This window comes from Notolepis coatsorum (assembly GCF_963971535.1).
Source record: "Notolepis coatsorum genome assembly, chromosome: 5".
Lineage (NCBI taxonomy): Eukaryota > Metazoa > Chordata > Actinopteri > Aulopiformes > Paralepididae > Notolepis > Notolepis coatsorum.
Window position 1 is genome coordinate 102068355 of NC_140169.1, and position 25874 is coordinate 102094228.

The 25874-nt window shown below is 47.9% G+C and overlaps 1 protein-coding gene across 1 annotated transcript in view; it reads right to left on the reverse strand.

The window, feature by feature from the left end:
* kif26bb (kinesin family member 26Bb) overlaps positions 1-25874 on the reverse strand; it is a gene marked incomplete at both ends in the record, with an annotated part of 127822 nt that overhangs the window by 61260 nt on the left and 40688 nt on the right. The window contains 5 exons of the mRNA XM_084314202.1: positions 14033-17172; positions 20294-20453; positions 20709-20853; positions 22935-23133; positions 25821-25874. The exon at positions 25821-25874 is cut by the window's right edge and continues 221 nt beyond it. Coding sequence (XP_084170328.1) covers positions 14033-17172; positions 20294-20453; positions 20709-20853; positions 22935-23133; positions 25821-25874 — 3698 coding nt within the window. The remainder of the gene's footprint in view (positions 1-14032; positions 17173-20293; positions 20454-20708; positions 20854-22934; positions 23134-25820) is intronic.

A 25874-nucleotide genomic window follows, 5' to 3' on the forward strand; every position in this document is an offset into this window, starting at 1 on the left:
TAGGGCAGTCGGTACTGCCAGTGAGGCATTACATTTTAATGCCTCCGGGGCGACAGTGGCTCGGGAGGTAGAGCAGTCGTCTGGTAATCGGGAGGCTACCGGTCAGATTCCTGCTCGAAGTGTCGAAGTGTCCTTGAGCAAGACACTTAACCCCTAACTGCTCCCGATGAGCAGGTCGGCACCTTGCTCGGTTGCCTCTGCCGTCGGTGTGTGAATGTGTGAGTGAATGGGTAAAATGGGAGGAACAAATTGTAAAGCGCTTTGAGAAAACATTGAGCTCAGCTCCGCCATGCCAGGATCTGTCACCTCGCATGCTCGTCGGATTGCTGTGTCAGGCATGCATCTGTAGTTTCATGTCACCGACTTCCATTGAAAATCAATGAATTCCTGGCGGCTGAGTGGCGCAGTGGGAAAGGCGCTCGCCACTAACGCAGGAGATGCTGGGTTTGAGCCCAGCTCTCGGCGTTGCTACCGGCTTGGCCGGCCGTCATACTAACACAATTGGCAGTGTTAGAGGGTGGGAAAGCCGGTGGGTGGGGATTGGACGTTGTGGACAGCGACTCCTACAGGTCGGTTGGGTGACGCCGGTGCGGCGGAAGCAGGAAGTAGCGGGGGCAGCGTGAGCCTCCCACGCGTTACTCCTCGCCACTGAGAGTTCGAGCTGCTGCGGTGAAAAGATGCGACAGGCTGCCTCCTCGTGTACCGGAGGGGACACGTGATGCAAGGCTTCTATCCTCACTACAGCCGACCAGTGGGAGGCATAGTCTAGCAACGTTCAAGACAGGGGAGGGAAGAATTGGATAATACGAAATTGGGATGTGTGCTGAAGGGTCTGCAATTAGGTAAAATTAGACCTAAGATAATCCCCCTTTAAGTTCACCAACCTGTTTAATATGTGGGAGTTGTTATTTATTTACCACATAATGTTACACTGTCTGCCTACTGATGGCATCTCAGGTTATATGACGGTGCTGCCATCTAGTGGGCCAGAGGTGGTAGTGTTGAAGAACTTGAACTTGAACTTGAACTTCCCTCGTAAGTGCGTCACTTCCTCTAGCCTGCGGTATTGACTTTGAACTTGCACGGACATGCCAGAGAACAGACATGCTTCCAGCGTTGCTCTCCTAACGTTATAGTTTGACGGTGACCAAGGATGTAAAGTTGCTTACCAAGCGGTCATTATACCACCAAGAGAGAGTGAGTTTTTAGTACCCAGCTAATTCGATGTTTAGTAAACGTCTGGGATTAGCACATTACAGCGGACTATAGTATTCCCCATTTATCGTTAACAGTTAGCCGAAGCTAGCTAGCTCGGTGCTAATACCTAAAGTAGCTTCAGCTCATGCTTTGATAGCTGCTCTATACTGGACATATCAGTCGATATATAGCACAGACCAGAGGACATTTAGATAGGGTCTGTGTCGAAGGGACGCTGTAAAAGGACACAACTAGTCCTATGTAGTAGCCACTAGCAGTAGCCTGTGGTACAGAGGGGACCAGCGTGTGCCGTGCAGCACCACGGAGCGGAGCGAGACACTCGGATCCACCACAGCGGAGCATCTGGTCTGCAGGAGCAGACTGGTGGCGCCTATCGGACCGGGCAGCGTCTTCCCGCCCTCATCACCACGCAGCGGTCTACTACTCCTCGTTACAGAACCCATCCGGGTTCTTTCTCACCCCCAGGATTATTAACTCTCTCCACCTCTCTCATACTGCAGAGGGAATTGTTCCTCTGACACAGTGGTAACCGCGGCAACGTTTGGCCAGAACACTTTAATAGAACTATTTGGCGGCCATCTAAATTTAGTGATAGTATTTAATTAGGCATTGTGTAAAGTGATAACAATATTTGTATTTCTCTTTTTTCTCTTTTTTGCTTATATAAATGGCATTATGATTCAAACAGTTTCCTCGCTCTTTCTAGTTTAGGTGACTCCATTTTAAGTTATTCACTCAGTTGTGTATTTGGTACAATTAGTTTAAGAGTTAAGGCATCCTACCACACCCCCTAAGGTGACAATTATATACAGTCCTCTAAGCTCTCGCACAATTTGGTCACTTCGAGCCGGAGTTAAACCAGATAGGATGTCACGAAAGAGCGAGGTAGGTTCAAAGGGTTCCTTCCCCCCCCCCCCCTTCCCTGAAGGGAAGACACGTGCTCCTAGGGAGCGTAGATTACCCTCCCGACTAGATGACTGTGTCCTGGGTACACCCAGTAGCCCTAGTTCGGAGAGCAATCAGCATGTGCTAAACACATCAGCTGACCGGACAGTAGGGGACTTTACAACCCAGACGGCAGGCACACCCCAGCTAGTAGAGGGTGCTGCTGCCACACCACAGTTAGATCAGACGGCAGGCACACCCCAGCTAGTAGAGGGTGCTGCTGCCACACCGCAGTTAGATCAGACTCTGAGAACAGAGTCAGACCCGACTGACACCCCCCAGCAGCCTGAAGAGAAGAAGAGACACCAGGTGGCAGTCCCGTGTAGTAAAGACATAACTACCTTCTCGCCACTGAATACCGCCAACCAAGATGAGTATGAGCAAGATGAGCCTGAAGAAGAAGAGGAGTGTGACTCCGCTGAAAACGACTCGCAACCTGGAGAGGATATCAATCCCCCAGACAGAGTGGAGCCACGCGGCAGGCAGGACTTCAATCACTTCCAACCGGGAGAGTTCTTCCTAGACACTCGCAGAACTGGTAGGCCCCCCAGCAGAGCACAAAGCAGAGGGAGCGTTACAAGCCAAACAGAATTCATGTTCCAATGCATGCAACAACAACGCAAAGATGCGCTCGCAAGAGAGGCTCAACGACGCCAAGATACGCTCGACAGAGAGAGAAGAGCCGCGGAAGCACTGGAGCGGGAGCGCGATAGAGCGGCAGCCCAGGCCTTGGAGTACGCCCGGCTCGCTACCGCCCAACTGCAATCGGCCTCTGCCTCCAGGCAATCATCAAGAGCATCCACTAGGAATAACTCACCCCAGCGCCGCCAGCCTGAAAGGGAGGAGCACCCGGCTACGTATCCCCGACCCCGAAGAGGGGACAAGGCCGACTCCGAAGACCTGGAAAGGCGACTGGAGGAATATACGGCACCAGGAGAGGTGCCACCCCGCTCTCAATGTGAGCGGCTACCCGCCACACACAGAGCAACCTCCAGATCCCATCAACATTGGCCCACAACTACACCGGCCCCTAGGTACGACCCGCTCCCACAGCGCCCACCAGGGAGCGCCATTCCATTCTTCAAAGACAATTCTAGAAGCCAGTACCATGACATGAGGATGTGTCTGGAGTTCCTCCTGGGCGCCGCCAACCACAGCGAGCAACAGAAGTTCATCGAGCTGTCTATGCACTGTAGGCTGCCTGCGGCCAAGCTCATATGCACTGCCAACGCATACTCCCCCACCCCCTATACTTTGTCTATCCAGGCCCTGGACGAGCGCTGGGGACGCCCGTGGGACCACATATTGGATGAGATCCACGAGCTGGGAGAAATGGCAGACATAAAGGACGACCACGCCCTGGACGCATACTCCTTGAAGGTACAGGCTCTGGTGAGCCTCCTGACGTTTCAAGGAGCCGCCGGCCGCACTGAGCTCTATGCAGGCTCCAACGTAGAACGCTTTGTCAGGAAGCTTCCAAAGGAAAGGGAAGAGAGGTTCCGACGGGAACACGAGCGTCTCCACCCCCAACAGCCACTGTCTACCCTGATGGAGCTCTCAGAGTTCCTGAAGTCGGAGATGAGGCACATCCGCCTCCCCAAGCGGGAAGAGCCGAGAGGCAATGGACGCAGTGGACGAGACAAGTCCGACCGAACGGGGCGGCCTGTTAGGGTGCTGACCACCGTACATGAAACCACATCAAAGGAGCACCAAGGGCCCCCGAAAGGCCAACGAGGCTTCTCCTCCCAGAAGAAAGGAGAGAAGAAGACTCCACCGCCATGCCAGTGCTGCACAGAGGTCCACTGGCTAGACAACTGTCCCGTGTTCAAGGAGAAGACTACAGAGGAAAAGAAACAGTGGATAATAGAGAATAAGCGGTGCTGGAAGTGCGCCCGTGAGCACAGAGCAAAGGACTGTACCCTCAAGGGACCCTGCAGACAGAGCGGGTGCGGGAAGATCCACCTCACGGCCCTCCACAACCTCAACAATAGAGACGACAAGGCTAAGCCTTACGTGGCGGAAGTCCGTGATGAGCCCTCTAGAGAGCTACGCAACTACTACGTGGGCCCTGTGAGAGGCAGCACTCCCCGCGTGCTGTTGAAGATTGTGCCGGTGGTCCTGCGGAACCGCGACAAGACTCTGGAGACCTACGCGGTTATTGACGATGGCTCGGAGCGCACGCTGCTGATGCATGAGGCTGCCATCGCCCTTGGACTCGTGGGGGACGCAGAGGAGCTGGATCTCCTCACCATCCAACCAGGGCGCACCATTATTCAAGGAGAAAGTGTGGCCCTCACCCTCACACCGGCCGGGCGGCCGAAGGAAGTCTTCAAGGTGAGCCGCGTATTCACAGCTGTGGGTTGTGCCTCTCCAGTTACGGCTACCCGATGGAGTCCCTCATGAAGAGGTACCCACATCTCTGTAATCTGGGGATCAACGCTGCAATGGAGGTGAAGCCCACCCTCCTGCTCAGCTCCGATAATGTGAACCTCACTTTACCCAAGCACATCATCCCGGGTCCACCCGGATGTCCCGTCGCCCTGGAGACTCCGCTAGGCTGGACCCTGCAGGGCCCCATCAGTCTAAGAAATCTGAACGCCCGTCAGACCCACTGCCTCTTCATTGGAGTGGGGCACGAAGACGAGGCACTGCTGGAGAATGTTCAGAGGTTATGGCAGCTGGACATTGCTCCATACAAAAACGAGAAGATACACACTCGCTCCAAGGAAGATAAGGCGGCGATGGATCTTCTCCAAGCCAAGACCAAGCGTGTCTGCATGCGTGGTGTCCTCAGATACGCCACACCGCTCTTGAGAAGAGAGCCCATGCCGACCTTCAAGGTTCCCCCAGGAGTAGCGAAGCCGTGTCTGCTTAGCACTGAAAGAAGACTCAGCAGAGACCCCGAGACGGCTGCCGCCTACGCCACAGAAATGAGCAAGCTCATAGAGTCTGGACTCGTCAGGAGGCTGAAGCCCGAGGAGGCGGAAAGGAGTACCGAGTCATGGTACCTTCCACACCATAACGTTAAGCACAACGGAAAGAACAGATTGGTATTTAATTGCAGCTTTCAAGTGCGCCAGCAGAACCTCAACCGCTATATCCTGCCCGGTCCGACTCTGACCCCTCCTCTTCTCGGAGTCATGGTGCGCTTTCGACGACAGAAGACCGCCATCAGTGGCGACATCAAACGCATGTTCCATCAGGTGTGTTTGCTCGACGAAGATAAGCCACTCATGAGGTTCTTGTGGAGAGAAAACCCAGACGACCCGGAACCGTCCATCTATCAGTGGGAGGTGCTGCCCTTCGGGACGACCTGCAGCCCGTGTTGCGCCACCTACGCCCTGCAGCTTCATGTCGACGACGGCGCCGCACCCCCCGGAGTCTCCGATGCTGTCCACCACAGTTTCTATGTGGACAACTGCCTCCATAGCGTGGAGACCGCGGAAGAGGCCTACAAGCTGGTGCATGACATACACACCTTCCTGGCCACCGCTGGCTTTGGGTCCGCCAGTGGGCCACCAACGACCCTGAGGTCGTCCGAGACCTCCCAGATGAAGCGAAGGCTGACAGCAGCGAGACCTGGCTCTCCCAGTCAAGTGAGCACGCCAATTGAAATGACTCTGGGTCTCCTCTGGCGTTTCAAATCTGACACCCTGTGTTACCGGCAAAAGAAAATCGAAACTCGCCATTATGTAACCAGGAGGTCGATCTACAGTTGGGTTACATCAACCCCTACACGACTCGTGCCAAGGCTCTGGTTAGCGAGCTGTGGACTGAGGCGAAGGGATGGGATGACCCCCTACCAGAGACACTCGGGGCGAAGTGGAAGAAGTGGGAAGAAGAGCTCCCCACCCTCCAACAGATCGAGTTTCCCAGGAGCTACTTTCCCTCGAGCGTCAGTCTGACCGGCAGCCAGCTCTCCCTTCATGTATTCTGTGACGCGTCTGAGAAGGCATATGGTGCAGTAGCGTACCTGCGCGCGGTGGAGCCCGACGACACAGTCCACGTCTCCTTCATTCTTGCACGCTCAAGAGTTGCACCCAAGAAGCAGCAATCCATTCCCCGGCTGGAGCTCTGCGCAGCTCTAAGTGGAGCCCAGTTGGGAAAAATGCTGAAGGAAGAGCTGCACCTCCCCCTTCACGCGGTGTCGATGTGGTCTGACTCCACAACAGTCATCCAGTGGATCCAGTCGACTTCGTGCAGATATAAAGTATTCGTGGGAACAAGGGTGACAGAGATCCAAGAGCTTGTGGGGATCAGCTGCTGGCGATACGTTTCGACAGAGGTCAACCCGGCGGACGTGATCACCAGAGGTGCGACCCTCGAGGAATTGGCACGTCCCAACCTCTACCACGTGGACCCGACTACCTATGCAAGCCAGAAGAAGACTGGCCTTCTCCTCCGAACTTGGAGAACGCAGAGGTGGAGGTGGACTCCAAGACCCTTCAAACACCGACGGTCCCAAGGTTGAGGATTGCCAGACCCTAGAAGAGCTCCAAGTACGTACCTTCCACCACCGGAACCCCGGTCCCGGAGACCCGACCCCCCTCAGCGCCGACGACTACACCGCAGCTGAGATCATGTTGCTGCAGAGGGTGCAGCGGGAGGTCTTCCAGATCGAGATGGCGTGTTTGGGACGGAAGATGGAGCTACCAAAAGACAGCAAGCTGAGGCTACTGGCCCCCGAACTGGACGAGAAAGACCTCATACGTGTCGGAGGCCGCCTACGACGGGCTCAGGGCCTCACGAGGACAGCAAACACCCCATCCTACTCCCCTCGAAGCATCCGGTGACTAACTTGGTGATTCGTCACTATGACACTAAATTGTATCACCCTGGAGCGGAGCGGCTCTTCGCGGAGCTCAGGAGAAGGTTCTGGATACTTCGCGGCCGGGAGGCTGTGCGGCGTTACCAACGGTCATGCACAGACTGCCAGAAGCTCAGAGCCCAACCCATCATGCCACGAATGGCTGACCTCCCATCCTGCCGCCTCCGTATCCAAGAAGCGCCCTTCCACAACACGGGCATGGACTGCTTCGGGCCCTTCACCATCAAGGCGGAGATCGGGAGAGCAACTGCTAAGAGATGGGGAATCATCTTCAAGTGCCTCACCACGAGAGCCGTCCATCTCGAGGTGCTGGCTGAAATGACAACAGACAGCTTCCTCCAGTCATTCCGTCGATTTACTGGAAGGAGAGGGCGACCCCATACCTTATGGTCTGATCACGGGACGAACTTCAAGGGAGGAGAAGCTGAACTCATCAAGAGTTACCACCAGATGAGTGAGGAGTTGAGGGACGAGCTGGCCTCCCAACAGGTCACCTTCTCCTACAACCCTCCAAATGCACCCCACTTCGGTGGAACGTGGGAGAGAGAGGTCAAGTCAGTAAAGGCTGCTCTAGCACTCAGAGGACAGGTTCCGAAGGCAGAGGTCTTCAACACTGTGCTGGTGGAGATTGAAGCCATTCTGAATTCCAAGCCACTGGGGTACGTCAGTAGCGACGCGGCCGATCTCGACCCCATAACACCCAAGTGCCTTTTGATGGGGCGGCGAGACGCGGCCCTTCCCTTTGCGGTCTACGCCTCCACCGAGATCATCGGCAGAAGACAATGGAGGTATAGTCAGGCTTTAGCCGACCAATTCTGGAAGAGGTTCACCACCGAATATCTCCCATCGCTGCAAGGCCGCCGCAAGTGGATCACTGAAAGAGGCAACCTAGAACCAGGAACCCCAGTCATGATCGTGGATCAGGCGCTCCCCCGAGCCCGCTGGCTCACCGGAGGGGTGAAGAGTGTGGTAAAAGGGCAAGACGGAAGAGTCCGCTCGGCTATCGTGGATGTCGGAGGAAGAACATACCACAGACCAGTGGCTCGACTGATCCGACTACCCCTGTACTCTGACTCTGACTCTGACCAGCCTGAGTGACTACTAGACATTCAGCAGACCTCAGTACTGATTAGCGCCGCAAATCAGGGGGCGGCTGTGCTGAAGGGTCTGCAATTAGGTAAAATTAGACCTAAGATAATCCCCCTTTAAGTTCACCAACCTGTTTAATATGTGGGAGTTGTTATTTATTTACCACATAATGTTACACTGTCTGCCTACTGCTGGCATCTCAGGTTATATGACGGTGCTGCCATCTAGTGAGCCAGAGGTGGTAGTGTTCCCTCGTAAGTGCGTCACTTCCTCTAGCCTGCGGTATTGACTTTGAACTTGCACGGACATGCCAGAGAACAGACGTGCTTCCAGCGTTGCTCTCCTAACGTTATAGTTTGACGGTGACCAAGGATGTAAAGTTGCTTACCAAGCGGACATTATACCACCAAGAGAGAGTGTTTTTAGTACCCAGCTAATTCGATTAAGCATTACATCACGCGCAGGAGTGGTTTGTGAACAATAAACCATGCCTAGGGGTGGTCGTTAGGCCCGAGCCGCCAGAAAAAGTAGTTCCCACAACTACAAAAAAGACAATTTGCCTCCATGTGGAAGCAGCTCGGAAGTGCATCCAACCAACTAACACATCCAACTGTGTATTATTGGAATGATTGAGAGAAGTTGCCTCATGTGGAAGCAGCTCGGAAGTGCATCCAACCAACTAACACATCCAACTGTGTATTATTGGAATGATTGATTGAACATTTTATTACCAGATGCAGAATGGGTACAATACAGTACGGCTCAATACACACAATTGTTAAGGGGATGCAGACCTACTTTCTATAAAACTTCATTCTTAGATGCTTCTATAGAAAGTAGGTAAAACAAATTAAAAAGTTTTCTTTGCCCTATAGGAAAAAAAAGTTTTCTTCGCCCTATTTTTTTATTTATTTGTTTAGCCTAAACTTAACCAGTTGGAAACCAGGCGTACAGTAATAAAATTAGCAATAAACCAATCAATCAATTCAATAGACCATGCTCACTTAAAACAGCGCAGCACTCAGCTGCTCCTCTCTCAGTCTGACTTTCCCCCGCTGTTGCAGACAGGAGTGTGTGTGTGTGTGTGTGTGTGTGTGTGTGTGTGTGTGTGTGTGTGTGTGTGTGTGTGTGTGTGTGTGTGTGTGTGTGTGTGTGTGTGTGTGTGTGTGGGGGGTGTGTGGGGGTGTGTGGCGGTGGGTGGAGACTAGAGCCAGCGCTGAAGTCAGAGGCAAGGAAAAAGAAATTGAAAGAAAATCGCAAATTAATCAATCAATCAATCCGCGATATTTCTTTTGTTCTGTATTGACTCATGAACCAACAATTACATCATCCAACATTGTTTAAAGGACTAAGACATTCGCCGTGACAGAATCGCTTCATATTTAGTCGTTAGGACGCTATCATTGTTAAAGATTATTGTCCCCATCTTGTGATCCGGCGGAGTGATGTGAAGTGATTCGGTTGTGGGCGGGTCCTAGGACCAGCCAGCGTGGACTGTTCGCAATACATACGTGTAAAATGACTGTTTCAGCCAATCAGAATCGAGAAATTTGCATGCCGTTGTATAATGTTTAGTAAACGTCTGGGATTAGCACATTACAGCGGACTATAGTATTCCCCATTTATCGTTAACAGTTAGCCGAAGCTAGCTAGCTCAGTGCTAATACCTAAAGTAGCTTCAGCTCATGCTTTGATAGCTGCTCTATACTGGACATATCAGTCGATATATAGCACAGACCAGAGGACATTTAGATAGGGTCTGTGTCGAAGGGACGCTCTAAAAGGACACAACTAGTCATATGTAGTAGCCACTAGCAGTAGCCTGTGGTACAGAGGGGACCAGCGTGTCTGCAGCAGCTGTCGGCGTGCGCCGTGCAGCACCACGGAGCGGAGCGAGACACTCGGATCCACCACAGCGGAGCATCTGGTCTGCAGGAGCAGACTGGTGGCGCCTATCGGACCGGGCAGCGTCTTCCCGCCCTCATCACCACGCAGCGGTCTACTACTCCTCGTTACAGAACCCATCCGGGTTCTTTCTCACCCCCAGGATTATTAACTCTCTCCACCTCTCTCATACTGCAGAGGGAATTGTTCCTCTGACACAGTGGTAACCGCAGCAACGTTTGGCCAGAACACTTTAATAGAACTATTTGGGCGTCCATCTAAATTTAGTGATAGTATTTAATTAGGCATTGTGTAAAGTGATAACAATATTTGTATGTATCTTTTTTCTCTTTTTTGCTTATATAAATGGCATTATGATTCAAACAGTTTCCTCGCTCTTTCTAGTTTAGGTGACTCCATTTTAAGTTATTCACTCAGTTGTGTATTTGGTACAATTAGTTTAAGAGTTAAGGCATCCTACCACACCCCCTAAGGTGACAATTATATACAGTCCTCTAAGCTCCCGCACAGGATGGGAGAAAAAATAGAAAATAAGGAGAAAAAGTGGATAAAAAAATAAAGAAAGAAATAAATGAATTCCTATTGCTTTGTAGCTCATAGTGTGAACATCCAATAAGACTGAAAAACGGCCTTGGACATGTCCGTTGCTGGGAGAGGATGGCCAAGACACCTCCCACCTAGCTAAGCGGGCTAAGGCCAACAATGCTCTATTACATCCTCAGCTGAAGGAAGCAGTATGGTCTTTACCCTGTGCTCCCTAAAAGCAGGGGTGCACTGTCTCAACATTGCAAATGAGTTCAGTGCTGACACTATCACAATTAATTATACTTTGTAATGGTATACTGTCTGTACATGTATTGATTTGACCTGAAATGTATCTATTGCAGATAGCAAAGGCACAGCTCATCATTCTGAAATGCAAGACCTTCAAATCAACAACCTGACCAGTTACAGACCAGTTACAGACCAGTTACAACAACCTCACTGGACTGAAAGGCAAGCTGCAGACATAGGTCAGGGTGGCCCGTGCTACCCCTAGAATCTGATTGGCCACCCAAGATGCCACTCCAAAATGTCTGGCATGCCATTGGCTTCTACCTCACTTTGGGAGCAGGTGTTTGGCCAGACACCATCTGTGCCTGTGCTGAAGGAGAGTTGTTTTGCTATTGGGAGTTATTGGGACATTGGGACACTGTGAAGCTATGCACCCCCCCCCCCCCCCCCGTGCTGCTTTGACACCCGAATTTCCCCAAGGGGATCAATAAAGGATCATCTTATCTTATTGCTTATTTTTTATTTTTTTTTAATCTCCGCTGCGCCACCCAGCCACCTTATCTTATTGCTTCTGTTTAGCCATTGCTCCTGTTAATATTAAGTATTTAAGAGCAACTCATTCTTCATAGTTAACGAGTGTCAATGCACCCTACATTCTACAAATGTAGAGTGAGCTCAAATTGTAGTCGCATATAGCAACCAACAGAATGAGGAGTACTGAGGGCAACCTTGGGTTCAGCTTGTTTGCCTCGTCCTTGAAGGTTTTCTCATGTTTGATGGATTCAGCCTGGTTTGCCTCGTCCTTGAAGATTTTCTCATGTTTCTCTAAATAAATGTTTCTCTAAATAAATATTTCTCGTGTTTGGTCTCAAAATGGCATTTTAACACTCTGTGTTCAGCAAATAACTTTTTCAAGACACACAGCACAGCCCTTCTGGAACACAAAACCCCACTCTTGTATCCACAAGGGCTGGCAGTTTTCCTCTAGCTTTCTTAACTAGTCAGTTTCTTAACCTGTCAGTCGGTATAATGTTTAATCTGGGCATCAGTGGTGACATACAGAATGAACTCTGCTCTTGAGTGGCTATGTTCAGGTGTCATGGCTTCTTTTACTTGGCATGTTTGTGCAGGTGTTCTATCCATATGCTTGCTGTTGTTGTTCCGTCTGACAGATTGTGTGTGTGTGTGTGTGTGTGTGTGTGTGTGTGTGTGTGTGTGTGTGTGTGTGTGTGTGTGTGTGTGTGTGTGTGTGTGTGTGTGTGTGTGTGTGTGTGTGTGTGTGTGTGTGTGTGTGTGTGTGTGTGTGTGTGTGTGTGTGTGTGTGTGCGTGCCTGCCTGCCTGCCTGTGTGTGTGTGTGTGTGTGTGTGTCTCACTGTACTTAGATTGTACTTAGGCTGTACTTTAGATTTATTGTATTGTATATTGTATATTCCTCTTTTACTTACTTTTTTACTAACTTTTTTTACTACTTTCTTTTTTACTGTATGAAGTACACTCTCAGGGGCTCATACAGAACCAAGCATTTCACCGTAAAGTACATGCATTTTCTTGTGACAACTAATAAACAAACTTGAAACTTGAAACTTGAAACGTGTGTGTATTGCCACGCCAGGCTCTGCAATGATGTTATGTCCAGCACTGGGTTGCACATAATAGACTATAATAATACAATGCTCTTGAGTGTGTTATAAAGGGTTTCTGGCTGTTTGTCTTCTCTCTTGTGATATTATTTACATTAAAAAGGGCTTGCTTGCAAAGTACAATTCTCCCATTTAATTTGTTTGGTCCACATTTGTCCCTTTTTTGTAAGTCTAATGAAATAATGTCATTCTAATGTGTACTGTAAGCCAATATTAACTGGAGGAAATTATTCAGACCGCCCCAAAAAAATAGATTTCTGCCCTGGCCTTACTGGACACTTGTTGTAATTGTGATAACAAAGTTATGTGTAATTATGGGAGGAGTGAGAGAAATCGTACATTGAAGGAAGACAGGCAGCAAAGCTCACTCCAAGGATGTTAGAAATGAATGATGTTTGATCTGATGTTTAGGATGTGTTAGGTGTCTTAGGGCCCGCGTCCACCTGGCGCATATTTCTAGCTGAAACATGCTGGCAGTGTGCCCGGTAGAATGGGGCGGGGCACATGCGGTGAGAAAAAGTTCAGAACGTTTCAACTCTCTAGGCTGTATGCGGCCGCATAGAAAAGCTGAAAGGCGGTGGGAAAAAAAGCCGACCGCAGCGCACTAACTATAGGCGGCCGCATGCGGACGCATACGCTCCCTCCCCATTGGAATACATTGAAAAAAGACGCGTGCGGTCATAAATGTGAGGCAGGTGGACGCGAGCCCTTAGGCATAGCTAAGCAGGTTCTTAGATGAAGGTTCTTACCGGTTACTAGAGAAATAAAACATTTCCTAACAAGCTAAAGAACATTATTAGGGAACAATCATCCCTTAAAATACCTTAAGAATCACTTACAAATGGTTACAAATGCCTTATGTATATACCGCTTAATAAAAACCAAAGTCTACTTAAAACATTGCAGACCCCTTAAACATGCCTTCATTTCAGTCAGGGGTTAAACATCTTAATCAGCTATGTCAGTGTAAATTAAGAAGTTTAATTTAAATTAAGGGGTGATTGGTTTTTAAAGGTAAAATACAAGTATTTTGCCCCTTGATTTTACTTAGGCCTGCACAATTCTACTTAATTTCTTTCTTAATTTACCGTAATTCTTATTTAATAATGAGGTTATTTTAAGGGTTTAAGGTCAAATGAGTTTCCTAGAACTTTCTAGTAACCACACCCATCAGAAGAAAATATTGAGAGTGAAGCTACCATTAAGTATTGTGATTCTGAATTGTGCATCTTGCTTAAGGCCAGTAGGGGTGCAGTCGGGTGGCAGAGGGGAAGGCATCAGGATGAAGTAGGGGTGCAGTTGGGTGGCAGAGGGGAAGGCATCAGGATGAAGTAGGCTAAAAGGTTCCTATCCACTTTAAGATGTGAGGGCTGATCAGGAGCACTGTACAGTGGGTCCCAGGCTTTTTACACACAGCCAGTGTGTCCAGTATGACCAGTAAAAGTGCACAAGAAATCAAATCACCGTTAGGCTCCCTTGATATGACTATTATTGTGTGTGAAGTGAACAGTCCCTTTGAACCCAGGTCTTTGAATGTAAAACATTTCCAAATGATAAAAAAAAATACATAATCATATAGAAATACTTATTTTATGTCTAAAACGACACATACAGTATGTTACTGATGCCTACCTGTTAGGGCATAACAGAGATGTTTTCCCCATGGCAGGAGGCAGGTCTCCACTCAACACACTGGTAGCGTCAGTGGCGTCGCTGGCGTGCCCACTCAGGTGGCTGGGCATCCGGGGAGCCGTCACCCGGCTGTAGGGCGAGGGGAGCGAATGGTGAGGGGATGACGGATGGCCAGAGAGCCTGTCTTCCATCAGTGGAGACCTGACGGTTCCCCTGTCCAGTCCCTCCGAAGCAGGGCTAGTGTCCCTGCCTTTCCAGAGGAGGAGGTCTGAGATGTGCCCGCTTATGACCCCCTGGATGGGGGTCTTGATCGATGAGTGTGGGGAGCCCTGGGTCCGACTGACGAAGTGAGAAGACTGGGGAGGGGAGGAGGAGTGAAAGTAGGAGGTCCGCTCTGGGCTGGGGGTCTTGCTGTCTGGGGAGAGACTGTCACTGCGGTTGGCTGACTGGCACAGGACTTTGGGGGAGAAGCTGAGGTTCTTGGTGCTGGTGGCAGAGAGTCGGCGGACCTTGGGGCTGGCCATCTTCAGTTTCCCCACAGCAGAGAGCTTGGAGCGGGTGGATCTGGGGGACTGGGATGGCTGGTTGCTGGTTGAATGGTGACTGTGGTCAGTAATGGATATGGACCTGGGGGTTCTCCTCGGGCTTCTACTAACCCTAGGTAAGGTAGAATCCCCCTCATAATATCCCTTAGAATTCCCCTTAGAGTCATAATAACCATTAGAACTTCCTTCATAATTCCCTTTAGAGTTCCCTTCATAACTTCCTTGAGAACTTCCCTTAGAGCTCCCTTTAGAACTCACTGAGGTGGTGCTGCCGCCTCGACCCAGTGTCCGGAACTCCACTGGGGTCTTGCCTTGGGAATATGTCCTGCAGGCCAGCTGCTCTAGTTTGGCACTGAAAAGCCTGCTGCTCTCCTCAATGGGTGATCTCAGCCTTTCATGTTTCATGCTTAGACTTGAGGTTCCCGCCGACGAACCGCTATCCTTTCTCCGTGGACTACTAGCCCCCTGCCTGGTCTCCATGCTGTATTTCCTAGGAGGGGAGAAGGGGAGGCTCTCTCTTGCCCAGGCGGAGGAGGTGCTGTTGTTGGCTGGGGAGTGCCGTCTGTCTCGCCTCCTCTCCGGGGTGACACCCGGGCTGCTTGGAGTGGATGATGTCACCCCCCTTGGGTCGCTGCGGTTTGCATTGGTCATGTGACCACCGCAGCAGCTCTCCTGGTGGTTGGCATTTTGCCAGCCTCTCGGCAGACTGGCTGTCCTAAGGGCAGGGGGCATGGTTGCCGGGCAACCAGGTGAAGCTGCAGCTTTCCTAGGGGAATTCCTGGTGATTTTGCGGCTGATTTCTCCCCCAGGTGAGCCTGTTGTAGCGTTAGAGGGATAAACAGGCTCCCTCCCTCTGGGGCGACTGCTGCGTGTGTAGTTTATCCTCTCACGGGCGTTGTCTCCTGTCGTGTCATTTTCTAAAGCTGTGGCTTCAAAGCCTGGTGCGTCATAGCAGATCTGACTTGAAGACAACAAAAATATGCCGTCAGACTTTTTGTCGTTATCACTCTCAATTGCAAAATCCTGCCTTTCCTTCTCAAAAGCCTTCTCCTCTTCTAGACTTGTGAGATTATTCTGCCAATTATTCTCCACTCGTGTAAAGTTTTCATCAGAATTCCCTCGTGGCTTAGCGCCCTCTAAATCACAATCCCTGTTTGCATCAATGATCATGGGATTTATAAAGGATGGCAATAGCCTCTTTTCCACCCTGAATTGAGTCAGTGACTTTTGAGTGCCACCCTCTGTGGCAAAAGCCCGAACTGTAGAGTCCACGCACATATAATCACATCCTGTGGCTCCAGAATCTTCACTGACATTGCCGATGATTCTGATTGGCCGAGATCTGGCAGAGCCCTGAGCCTGAGCAGGCGATTGGTTGGTGTCTCTTATATGGATTACTTTGGCTAGTTTCCCTCCTCTCTCCAGCGCTCCACTGATGGTCACTTCCTCCGACATAGTGAAGACTATCTCATCTTGACCGCTCACGTCCAAGGGCTGTTGAACAGTCACAGTAATTGTAGTCTTTATCTCTTTCAGCTCCTCTGTGGGGATCTTTGGTAATAGTTCTCCCAGTATGATGCTGGTAGCCATGGAGGGGGGAGAGGAGGAGGAGGAGGAGGAGGGGGGGGAGAACGGGAGGGAAGATATTGGGGAACTCTTACCCGCCGGAGAGGTCCTGATATGCGACTGCAATGAAAGTGGAAGTGGGTTGGGGATGGCCCCAATATGAGTGTCTGTAGAACAGAGGGTGTCACGTATGGTGGGGGGTTCAGCGTTGGGTGGATCAGAGGCTTTGGTCTGACACATTGTGTTAAGGTTGAAGGCTTGGTTGGGCGGGTCCTCACTAGAGCTGGCCGCACTGCCCTCCTCACAGTCATACAGCCCAGAGTCCTCCCTCTGAAAACTGTCTCCGGGGAAGACGCCATCCGTCGGCTTCTCCACGACAGAAATCTGGCTGCAGCCGAACTCCCGCTTTGACAGCATCGGTGTCTGCTGTGGCTCCTCCGATGACTCCGTGTCCGTCCATTTCCCCGGGTCATTCCGTGGCGGTGATTCGGTCGCGACAGGGTTTGAGGGACGTTCCTTCACGGGAGGTTTGGGGACATTTGTTCCATCCGTCTCACTGCCATCGATGCAGCCCAGGCGCTCCTGCAGCTCAGCGAACGTGTCACATTTCAGACAGTCCCCCTTCTTCAGAGGCTCCACTTTCCGAGCGGCTTCTTCTCTCCTCCTCTCTTCCTCCCGGAGTCGAGGGATGCTCAGAAGTTCTTGAAGAAGAGCGGCGAATTCATCGTGGTCGTCCGTCTCGACCTTGCCGGGAGGCAGAGAGGGGATGATGGGGACAAACTCAGGACGCTGGGTCAGCTTCACCGGGTCGCCGCTGGGCCGAACCGAGCCGTCCGAGTCAACGTGTATGACCGTGTCGCAGGACTGGTCGCTGCTGGAGCGGTCGTCCAGGTCGCCGCGGAGACGGAGCCGCGGGGGGTCGACGCCCACCTCGCCGGAGGAGTGGAACGCTCGCAGGGAGAGGCAGTGAGGCCCCGCGCTCCTCTCCCGGCTCAGGCTCCGGCCACAGGGAGAAGACGAGGTGGACTGCTGTCGGAACAAACAGATATGGCGTAGATCATTAGGTGTATCACAAAAAAGACATGGAACTGTCTGAGGAATTATTGATCTTGTTATTTATTGGGTTTCGTTAAAGTGGGGAACGATCTCATGGTAAGAAATACACATGGTGAAAAATGGCAGAGAGAGCCTGTGTAATAAAAAGTCACTGTGTACATTTTAAACAATGTACAGCGATATAAATAAAAACACCCCTCACACACTGCCAAAAAAAATTCCAAAATGTCCACATACAACTATACCTTGCTCCAGTGGAAAACAAAAGTGCTTAAACAGAAAATGTTCCTTTATTAATCCCCTTGCGAAAATTCAGGTGTATAATAGAAATAGTAATAATAATAGAAATAGTAGAACATAGTAATAATAGTAGTATAATTATAGTGGTATATTCTATCAATAATAATAATAATAATAATAATAATAATAATAATAATAATAATAATAATAATAATAATAATAATAATAATAATAATAATAATAATAATAATAATAATAATAATAATAATAATAATAATAATAATAATAATAATAATAATAATAATAATAATAATAATAATAATAATAATAATAGTATAGATGGTATAGTGGTATCAGTGTTGGGACTAACAGTAACGCTGTTACTTTTGGCGGTAACTAGTACTCTAACGCATTACTTTTGAAATTCAGTAACGCCGTTAGCGTTACTGAATGGTTCATTACTGCGTTATTTTTATGTAGATTGATAGCGAGTGGTAGTGATCCAGCACAGTCCTCCTGACTCCTGTCTGTGTGTCACTCACCTGCGGGGACACACTGTGCTGTGGGCGTGTTTTGTTTACTATAGTCCTCCTGACTGTCATGGCAGCGCCCAGCTACTCGCGTTTGTACACATGGATATTCTCACTATTTCTCTTTTGTCGAGCACAAAGAAAATAACGTTTTAGTTAAATGTCATTTGTGTTTTGGCTCAAAGATACTATCTACTGCCCATGCTTCAACGAAGCTAGTAGCGGAGTCTAACGTTAACGACCAGGACTCATCCGAAGCCACTCGCCACCCGCTTTCAGGGATCTACAGTAGTTAGCATGATACCAGGCGACACACAGCAAATGAGACGGAACACTTTTTCCAACTACTTGGAGAGAGAATATACAACATGGAAGTGAGATAAAGAAAATGTTTGAGGGGCTGGACTAACGTTACATCTCGACCACCGCAGACTTTGGTGAGTGCAGTGATGTGAATGCAAATTAATGGAAACTCAAGTTGATCAAAGGATTTTGACTGTACGAATCTGCCAGGGAATCTCATTAATACTAATCAAACAATATAAATATAGTCCTTTCATGCACAATTGATATCCTAACTATTCTAACGTTGCAATGCACGATTGATATCTTAAACAACGTTGCAAGACGGTTATAATGAAACGCTCCAGCGACATCAAGGCTGTTCCTTCAACCTAAGCGGCGATACAATTAGGCACGGCGCATTTCATATTACGTCGGGACTCGGGACAACATTTGTGTTTGTGTCAGATTTGTGTTTGTATAGACCACATTGCTTAGCAGAGTTCAGTGATGTGAATGGAAACTGTCAAGTTGATCAACCGATTTTAATTTTAAATTTTTTATTATTATCTTTTTCCCCCCTCCTTTTTTCCGATTTTTCTCCCATCCCACTGTTAGTCGTTATGCCAATTCCCAACCCCCTTCCTGGTTGTTGCGCCCTACTGTTGGTACGGGAGGCCGGAGACTGTCACATGCTTTCCTCCGACGCATGTGCAGCCAGCCGGCAGCCAGCCGGCAGCCAGCCTGGCAGCGCAGATTTTCACCGGGAGAGTGTAATGTGTGGAAGGTCACACTACCTCCCTCCAGATCCTACCCTCGCTGTGCAAGCGCCCCGACCGAACTATAGGGGTCGCTGTCCACAACGCCCAGGACCCCATCAGCTTTCCCACCCCTAACACTGCCAATTGTGTTAGTATGAACGACCAGCCAAGCTGATAGCAACGCAGAGAGCTGGATTGATCAACCGATTTTGAGTATCTGTAAGGGCATGGGAGCAATCTTTAAAAAAAAATGACTAAATAGTTACTTTTCACAGTAACGCATTACTTTTGGGTGTAAGTAACTAGTAAAGTAACAGAGTTACTTTTGAAATGAAGTAACTAGTAAAGTAACTCAGTTACTATTTTTCAGTAACTAGCACAACACTGAGTGGTATATATAGTAATAATAGTATAGCCACATGGTATATGGTAGTAGCATCCAGTAATTGCATATCCTATTTCCCACGTAAAATGTTGTCCGAATTTCTGTGAACTGTTTCGGTGGAAAAAGAGAACGTTTATGAGCAAATAACTAAGTAGTAATACTTTCAATCAACACATTGCCCCAGTGACAAAAAGTGCTGAAAGTACATTGTATACCATTGTATTCCATGCTGCTAAAACCTTCATAATATACATGAATGTTGAATGTTTATATGCAGAGGGATATGTATACTGTAATATCTGTCCCGTTAGGTCCTACCCATGGTGTAGTATGTACTATGAAACTAGTAGTAGTAGTAGTAGTAGTAGCAATAGTAGTTTATTTTTTCAGTCATCATCTCACACAATACAATATACACCATCATTTATCAATATTTGATTTTTACAGTGACTGAAAGGGTACAGACTGAAGCATAGTGCTTATATGTGCCTGTCCTATATTCTTACCAAAAAAATACAAAGATTTTGACTCCAAAACAGTATTCTAAAGAAAAAAAAGCAAGCAAAACAGTATTATTCACCCTTGTAGTTTTCAAAATTAGCTTTACAAAAAAATACAAAAATGTAGATTCCAAAACAGTATTCTAAAAGAAAAAAAGAAAACGAAACAGTGTTATTCACCCTTGTAGTTTTCAAAAATAGCTTTACAAACCTTTTTCTTAAAAACCTAAATCGAATTACTCATTCTAATGAGTAACTCTAATGTCAACAATATGTATATTGTGAAGGCAAATCAAATGTTCTGGATTCTCATTGTGAAGGAAAAGAACAGACGCGAGATGTGAATGAAGGAGGGAGTTAGAAACAGTACATATTACAGTACATATTACAGCCCACCTTAGCCCTCCTCTGCGTCCGCCGGATGCGTGAGGCCATCTGGACAGTGGCCAGGGTCTCCAGGAGATGTGTTGGCGAATGTGACACATGGGCGACCACCGTCGTACGACAGGTAACACTGCTCATGGCTTGTCGGAGGAGCAGAGATAGTTTACTACCCCTGTGCAGACGCAATGGAAACAACACACAACTGAAACAACTGTTGAAATATATTCCGGGTGTACGATTTTATGATGGATCGAATATTTGCCTAAACAACTGGAATTTAGGCTAATATAAAGTATTATGCACCACCAACAGTGGAAGAGTTAGTATCCGTAATAATAAGTAAGTAATACAATACTGACTGTATATCTCATGACTAGTCAACATGTTGAAATTATTGATATTTTCTAGATGAGAGTGGGAGTCTTACTTGTTTGGGATATGTTTGCGTCCGCTCAGTATGGCCAAGATGATGGGACCCTCCTCAGTGAGGGGAAGCTTACTTCTGTCATCACTTCTATCACTAGCCCGCTTCATGCTGTTACACATGTCTATCATAGTCAACCTGCTGTGGCCTGAGGAGAGGAGAGGAGAGGAGAGGAGAGGAGAGGAGAGCAGAGGAGAGGAGAGGAGAGGAGAGGAGAGGAGAGCAGAGGAGAGGAGAGGAGAGGAGAGCAGAGCAGAGCAGAGGAGAGGAGAGGAGAGGAGAGGAGAGGAGAGGAGAGGAGAGGAGAGGAGAGGAGAGCAGAGGAGAGGAGAGGAGAGGAGAGGAGAGGAGAGCAGAGGAGAGGAGAGGAGAGGAGAGGAGAGGAGAGCAGAGGAGAGGAGAGGAGAGGAGAGGAGAGCAGAGGAGAGCAGAGCAGAGGAGAGGAGAGGAGAGGAGAGGAGAGGAGAGCAGAGCAGAGGAGAGGAGAGGAGAGGAGAGGAGAGGAGAGGAGAGCAGAGGAGAGGAGAGGAGAGGAGAGGAGAGCAGAGGAGAGCAGAGCAGAGCAGAGCAGAGGAGAGGAGAGGAGACGAGAGGAGAGGAGAGGAGAGCAGAGGAGAGGAGAGGAGAGGAGAGGAGAGGAGAGGAGAGGAGAGGAGAGGAGAGGAGAGGAGAGCAGAGCAGAGGAGAGGAGAGGAGAGGAGAGGAGAGGAGAGGAGAGGAGAGCAGAGGAGAGGAGAGGAGAGGAGAGGAGAGGAGAGGAGAGGAGAGGAGAGGAGAGCAGAGGAGAGCAGAGGAGAGGAGAGGAGAGGAGAGGGGAGAAGAGGAGAGCAGAGGAGAGGAGAGGAGAGGAGAGCAGAGGAGTGGAGAGGAAGAGAGGAGAGGAGAGCAGATGAGAGGAGAGGAGAGGAGATGAAGAGAGGAGAGGAGAGGAGAGGAGAGGAGAGGAGAGGAGAGGAGAGGAGAGGAGAGGAGAGGAGAGGAGAGGAGAGGAGAGGAGAGGAGAGGAGAGGAGTGGAGATGAAGAGAGGAGAGTAGTGGAGAGGAAGAGAGGAGAGGAGAGGAGATGAAGCGAGGAGAGAAGAGAAGAGAAGAGAAGAGAAGAGAAGAGAAGAGAAGAGAAGAGAAGAGAAGAGAAGAGAAGAGAAGAGAAGAGAAGAGAAGAGAAGAGAAGAGAAGAGAAGAGTTCCAGGTTATCTGACAGAACAGATGAAAATCAAATGAAGCCTTTGAAGTTTATTCCAAATATTACAGGTACATTTCATGCCAACACCCCTTGCAAAGTAGCTTCATTAAACATTTGGTATTCAGCAGTCACCTATGAATAAACAACAACAAAAATACTACCTGAATTAGTATCCATCATCTGATATGTGAGTAATACAGCAACTGGATGAACATTTATTTAGAATTTCTTTAGAATCACAAAAATAGCATTAAATTAAATTGTATTAAATTAAATAGCATTAAAGGTCACATATTATACCCCCTTTGAACAAGTTAATATCTCTGAGGTCCCCAAGTTTTTTACTGAAAGTTCCACTCAGATTCTGCATTGTAGCATGTCTCTATACCCCTCTGTTTCAGTCCTGTTCTAGATGTTTCTGTGTCTGTAGCTTTAAATGCAAATGAGCCATGGTTTCCCCACGCCACACTCGAATTAAGTCAAGTCAAGTCAAGTGTTCCTTTATTAATCCCCCAGGGGAAATGCAGGTGTCATAGCAGCAGGGGGGGGGGGGGGGGAAGTACAGGCAGGGGGGGGGGTAGAAATAGTGCTAATAATAGAGTAGAACATAGTAATAATAGTAGAACGGTTGTATATTATATCAATAATAATAATAGTAAGACATGGTATATATAGTAGTAGCATCCATTAATTGCATATCCTATTTCCCACACAAATGTTGTCAGAAATATATTTTAGTGAAAAAAATTGAAGTTTTATGAGCAAGCTGTCATGTGTTTCCTACAATCAACGTCAGAACTGCAGGGCTTCTGGCTCACAAAATTCAGATCAAACTGTCAAACTATGAGTTGCAGACCAAATATTAATTAAGATCCAACAATTACATATCCTATTTCCCGCATAAAATGCTGTCCGAAACATATTTCAGTGAACCGTTTAGGTGGAAAAATAGAATGTTTACATTTACGCTGCCATCTTGAACGGAGACACACAAATCAAGGACCGTGATAAAATGGAGCCTGTATGATATCTTAAGCATTGCAAACCTTTGCCATTGCTGCTGTCGGTACGAGGATGCTGGACGTGAAGAGAAAAGAACATATGGGAGTTGCGAGGTGACGGAGGCATGATGTCACCAGCCCTTCCGCCCGTCTGGCTGCCGTGGTGACGAGATGCGATGGCAGCATCCAGGAGGGAGGCGGCTCGCTCCGCAGTCGGGGCCTTCACTGCCCTGAGGTTACGTAGCTGGAATGGGGGGGGGGGGGGGCGGGTGTCACAGCATATGAATACTGCATGTTAGAAACACTCTCACGCTCACTGCATTACTTCATCAGAGCGTGCATTCATGGCAACCCAAGTTGTATCAACATATACCGTAACGTAGACCTGGGGAGTGAGTTTCCATTGTGATTTTCCCCCATTGACCATATTCATACAGTGTCATGCTCAGGACAGAATTCCTTTCCCAAGTTGGGAACAGGTTGCTAAGGAATCCCATCCTGACACAAGAGCAAAATGTCCACTGTGTGAATATGGCCAGTTGCAGCCACCAAACCATATTGTTTAGGTTCATAATCTTTGACGGAGGGATAGATCATTTAATTATTTTACTGTTACAACCAAAAAAGGTAAATGTTTTAACTTCATATTTGAGAAAATATGTTTTTTCATATCATAATCTTTACTCGTGTCCATGGTAGCTACTACAATACCGTGAGCCTCGCTGATCTTTGACCAATGACAAGAGCACACCTACTCTCACGTTGGTATCCCGTGTTAGGCGACTCACCGCCATCTTTGTTTTCATTGAGTGTTATCAACATCCACGCTCGCTTGTGTAACACCGTGTAATAGTGTAATACTATAATCGTGTTTAATAGGGTAATAGGAGTGAGGAGATCTGCTTTCATTGGTCTATGTTTGCCCCGCCCCCTACACTTAAGCCACACCCCCAACGTGTAGGCTACTGTCTGTCTAGTGACATCTAGTGATGTTGTGCAAGTGTGTTTAAATGCTGGTAATTATAATGGTGATAATATTACTAGGGATGTCCGATATTATCGGCCTACCGATATTATCGGCCGATATCGGCATTAAAATGTGATATCGGAAAATATCGGTATCGGTTTTCAATATTTTTTTTTTTTTACATTTCTATAACCCAGGCAAGCAAGTAAGAACAAATTCTGATTTTATTTATTGTCAAAAGTATGCATAATGTTGTGTTAATTCCACAACAAGAGATATGTGTTTGTAAAATATTGTAGGCGTCTTTGTTTGCTCTGTGAGAGAGAGAGGAAATGTGTGACTTCCCCCTGGTGGAGACTTTCCTAGTTTACTTTATCTTTTTTGTCTGATGTGTTGGTTAGTCATTTATTATACTATGAATTCCTACACACCTCTCCTGGCAGAGCCTGAGGTGAAGCCAGCAGTAGCAAGCCCTCCCGCTCTCCCCACTCAACTTCAACCCACACATCAGACAAAGATTTTAAATGTAATGAAAGGCAATGAGTGGCTATTTTGCCTAGAGGTCGCAACATTACAAATTATAATAAATAAACAATACAGATGCCAGATATCCAGAGGCTTCTCAGCTACATGGACAAGCTCAAGAGTTCGGTTCGTATCTGGTTTGTAGTTAGTTATGGAGTCGACTCGAGACACTACCATATGGTATGGTAGGTAGTTAGCTAGTGGCCTATATTACTAACAGTAAAGCTGTGCTACTTGCCAACAACAACATACCGACGGGACACCTGATTGGTTAGAAGCTTAACAAATTGCTATCGACTTCTTCTTTCGCAATGCCCTTAAAATGGGTTACAACGGAAGTAGTTTTAGAGTGAATAATACAAAGTCAAACGATAGGAGTATCAGGGCAAGTAGATTTGCCCTTTAACGGTACAATATGTTTTTTATGAACGTGGATATTTAAAGCTGAGACCTTTGTGACTCAGAGCGTGTGTGTGCGTGTGCGTGTGTGTGTGTGTGTGTGTGTGTGTGTGTGTGTGTGTGTGTGTGTGTGTGTGTGTGTGTGTGTGTGTGTGTGTGTGTGTGTATGTGTGTGTGTATGTGTGCTCGCACAAGAATTGGCGTTTAGCAGCGCTTGGGGTCCTGTGTGTTCCTGCTGTAAGAACGTATGTGTCATGTTCTATCCTTTCCAGATGGAAGCTGCAAAGACGCATATATCGTTTTCAGGCCCTGACATAATATTCCGTGCAAAATGTATGTAAGTATTTTCACTCACATATTGTACAATTTGTGGAAACATTGCACTTTTTACTCCACTACATGTATGTGAACCCATCAATTACTAGTTAGTTTGAAGAAAAAAGATTTTACATTGAGAACATGGCAGAAATTGACGAAGATGATGTACTTTGGAATTTGAAGCCAGCCAACTTCAAGAGAACGCAATCAGAGCCGGCATAACTGGACCACTTTAGGAATGAATGCTCGCAATCACTGAAATGCACAAACGTCACATAGAATGTGTACTTTTGCTTTTGATAGCAAATACTTCTCTACTTTCACTTCAGTCTAATTTTGAATGGAGGACTTTTATCCATTTACATTTAGTCATTTAGCTGACACTTTTATCCAAAGCGACTTACAAGTTCTGTACGACAGGTCATCAGGAAGGATACAACTCTATCAGCTGAGTAACAATATTCATCAAAGTGTTGCGTGTTACAGTGTAGGTTAGTTTATTAGGACAAGTGCATGACAGTAAGGTTAGTTAGTGTTAGAATTTTTTTTTTTTTTTTTTTTAGTCGACGGCGAAATATTGGACGGGATTCGGCTGTCCTGGGAACAGCTGTACAGCTGTATTTTATCTGGGTATTTCTACTTTTACTAAGTAAAAGGAACTCCTCCTACCACTCCTGGGGATCCGTTTGACCAGAAGAGCAAAACCACATTCCTCCTCCCACCTGTATGCCATTGATGGGGTCCTCGCGGAGGTCTAGCGGGCCGGCCGGGTTGTC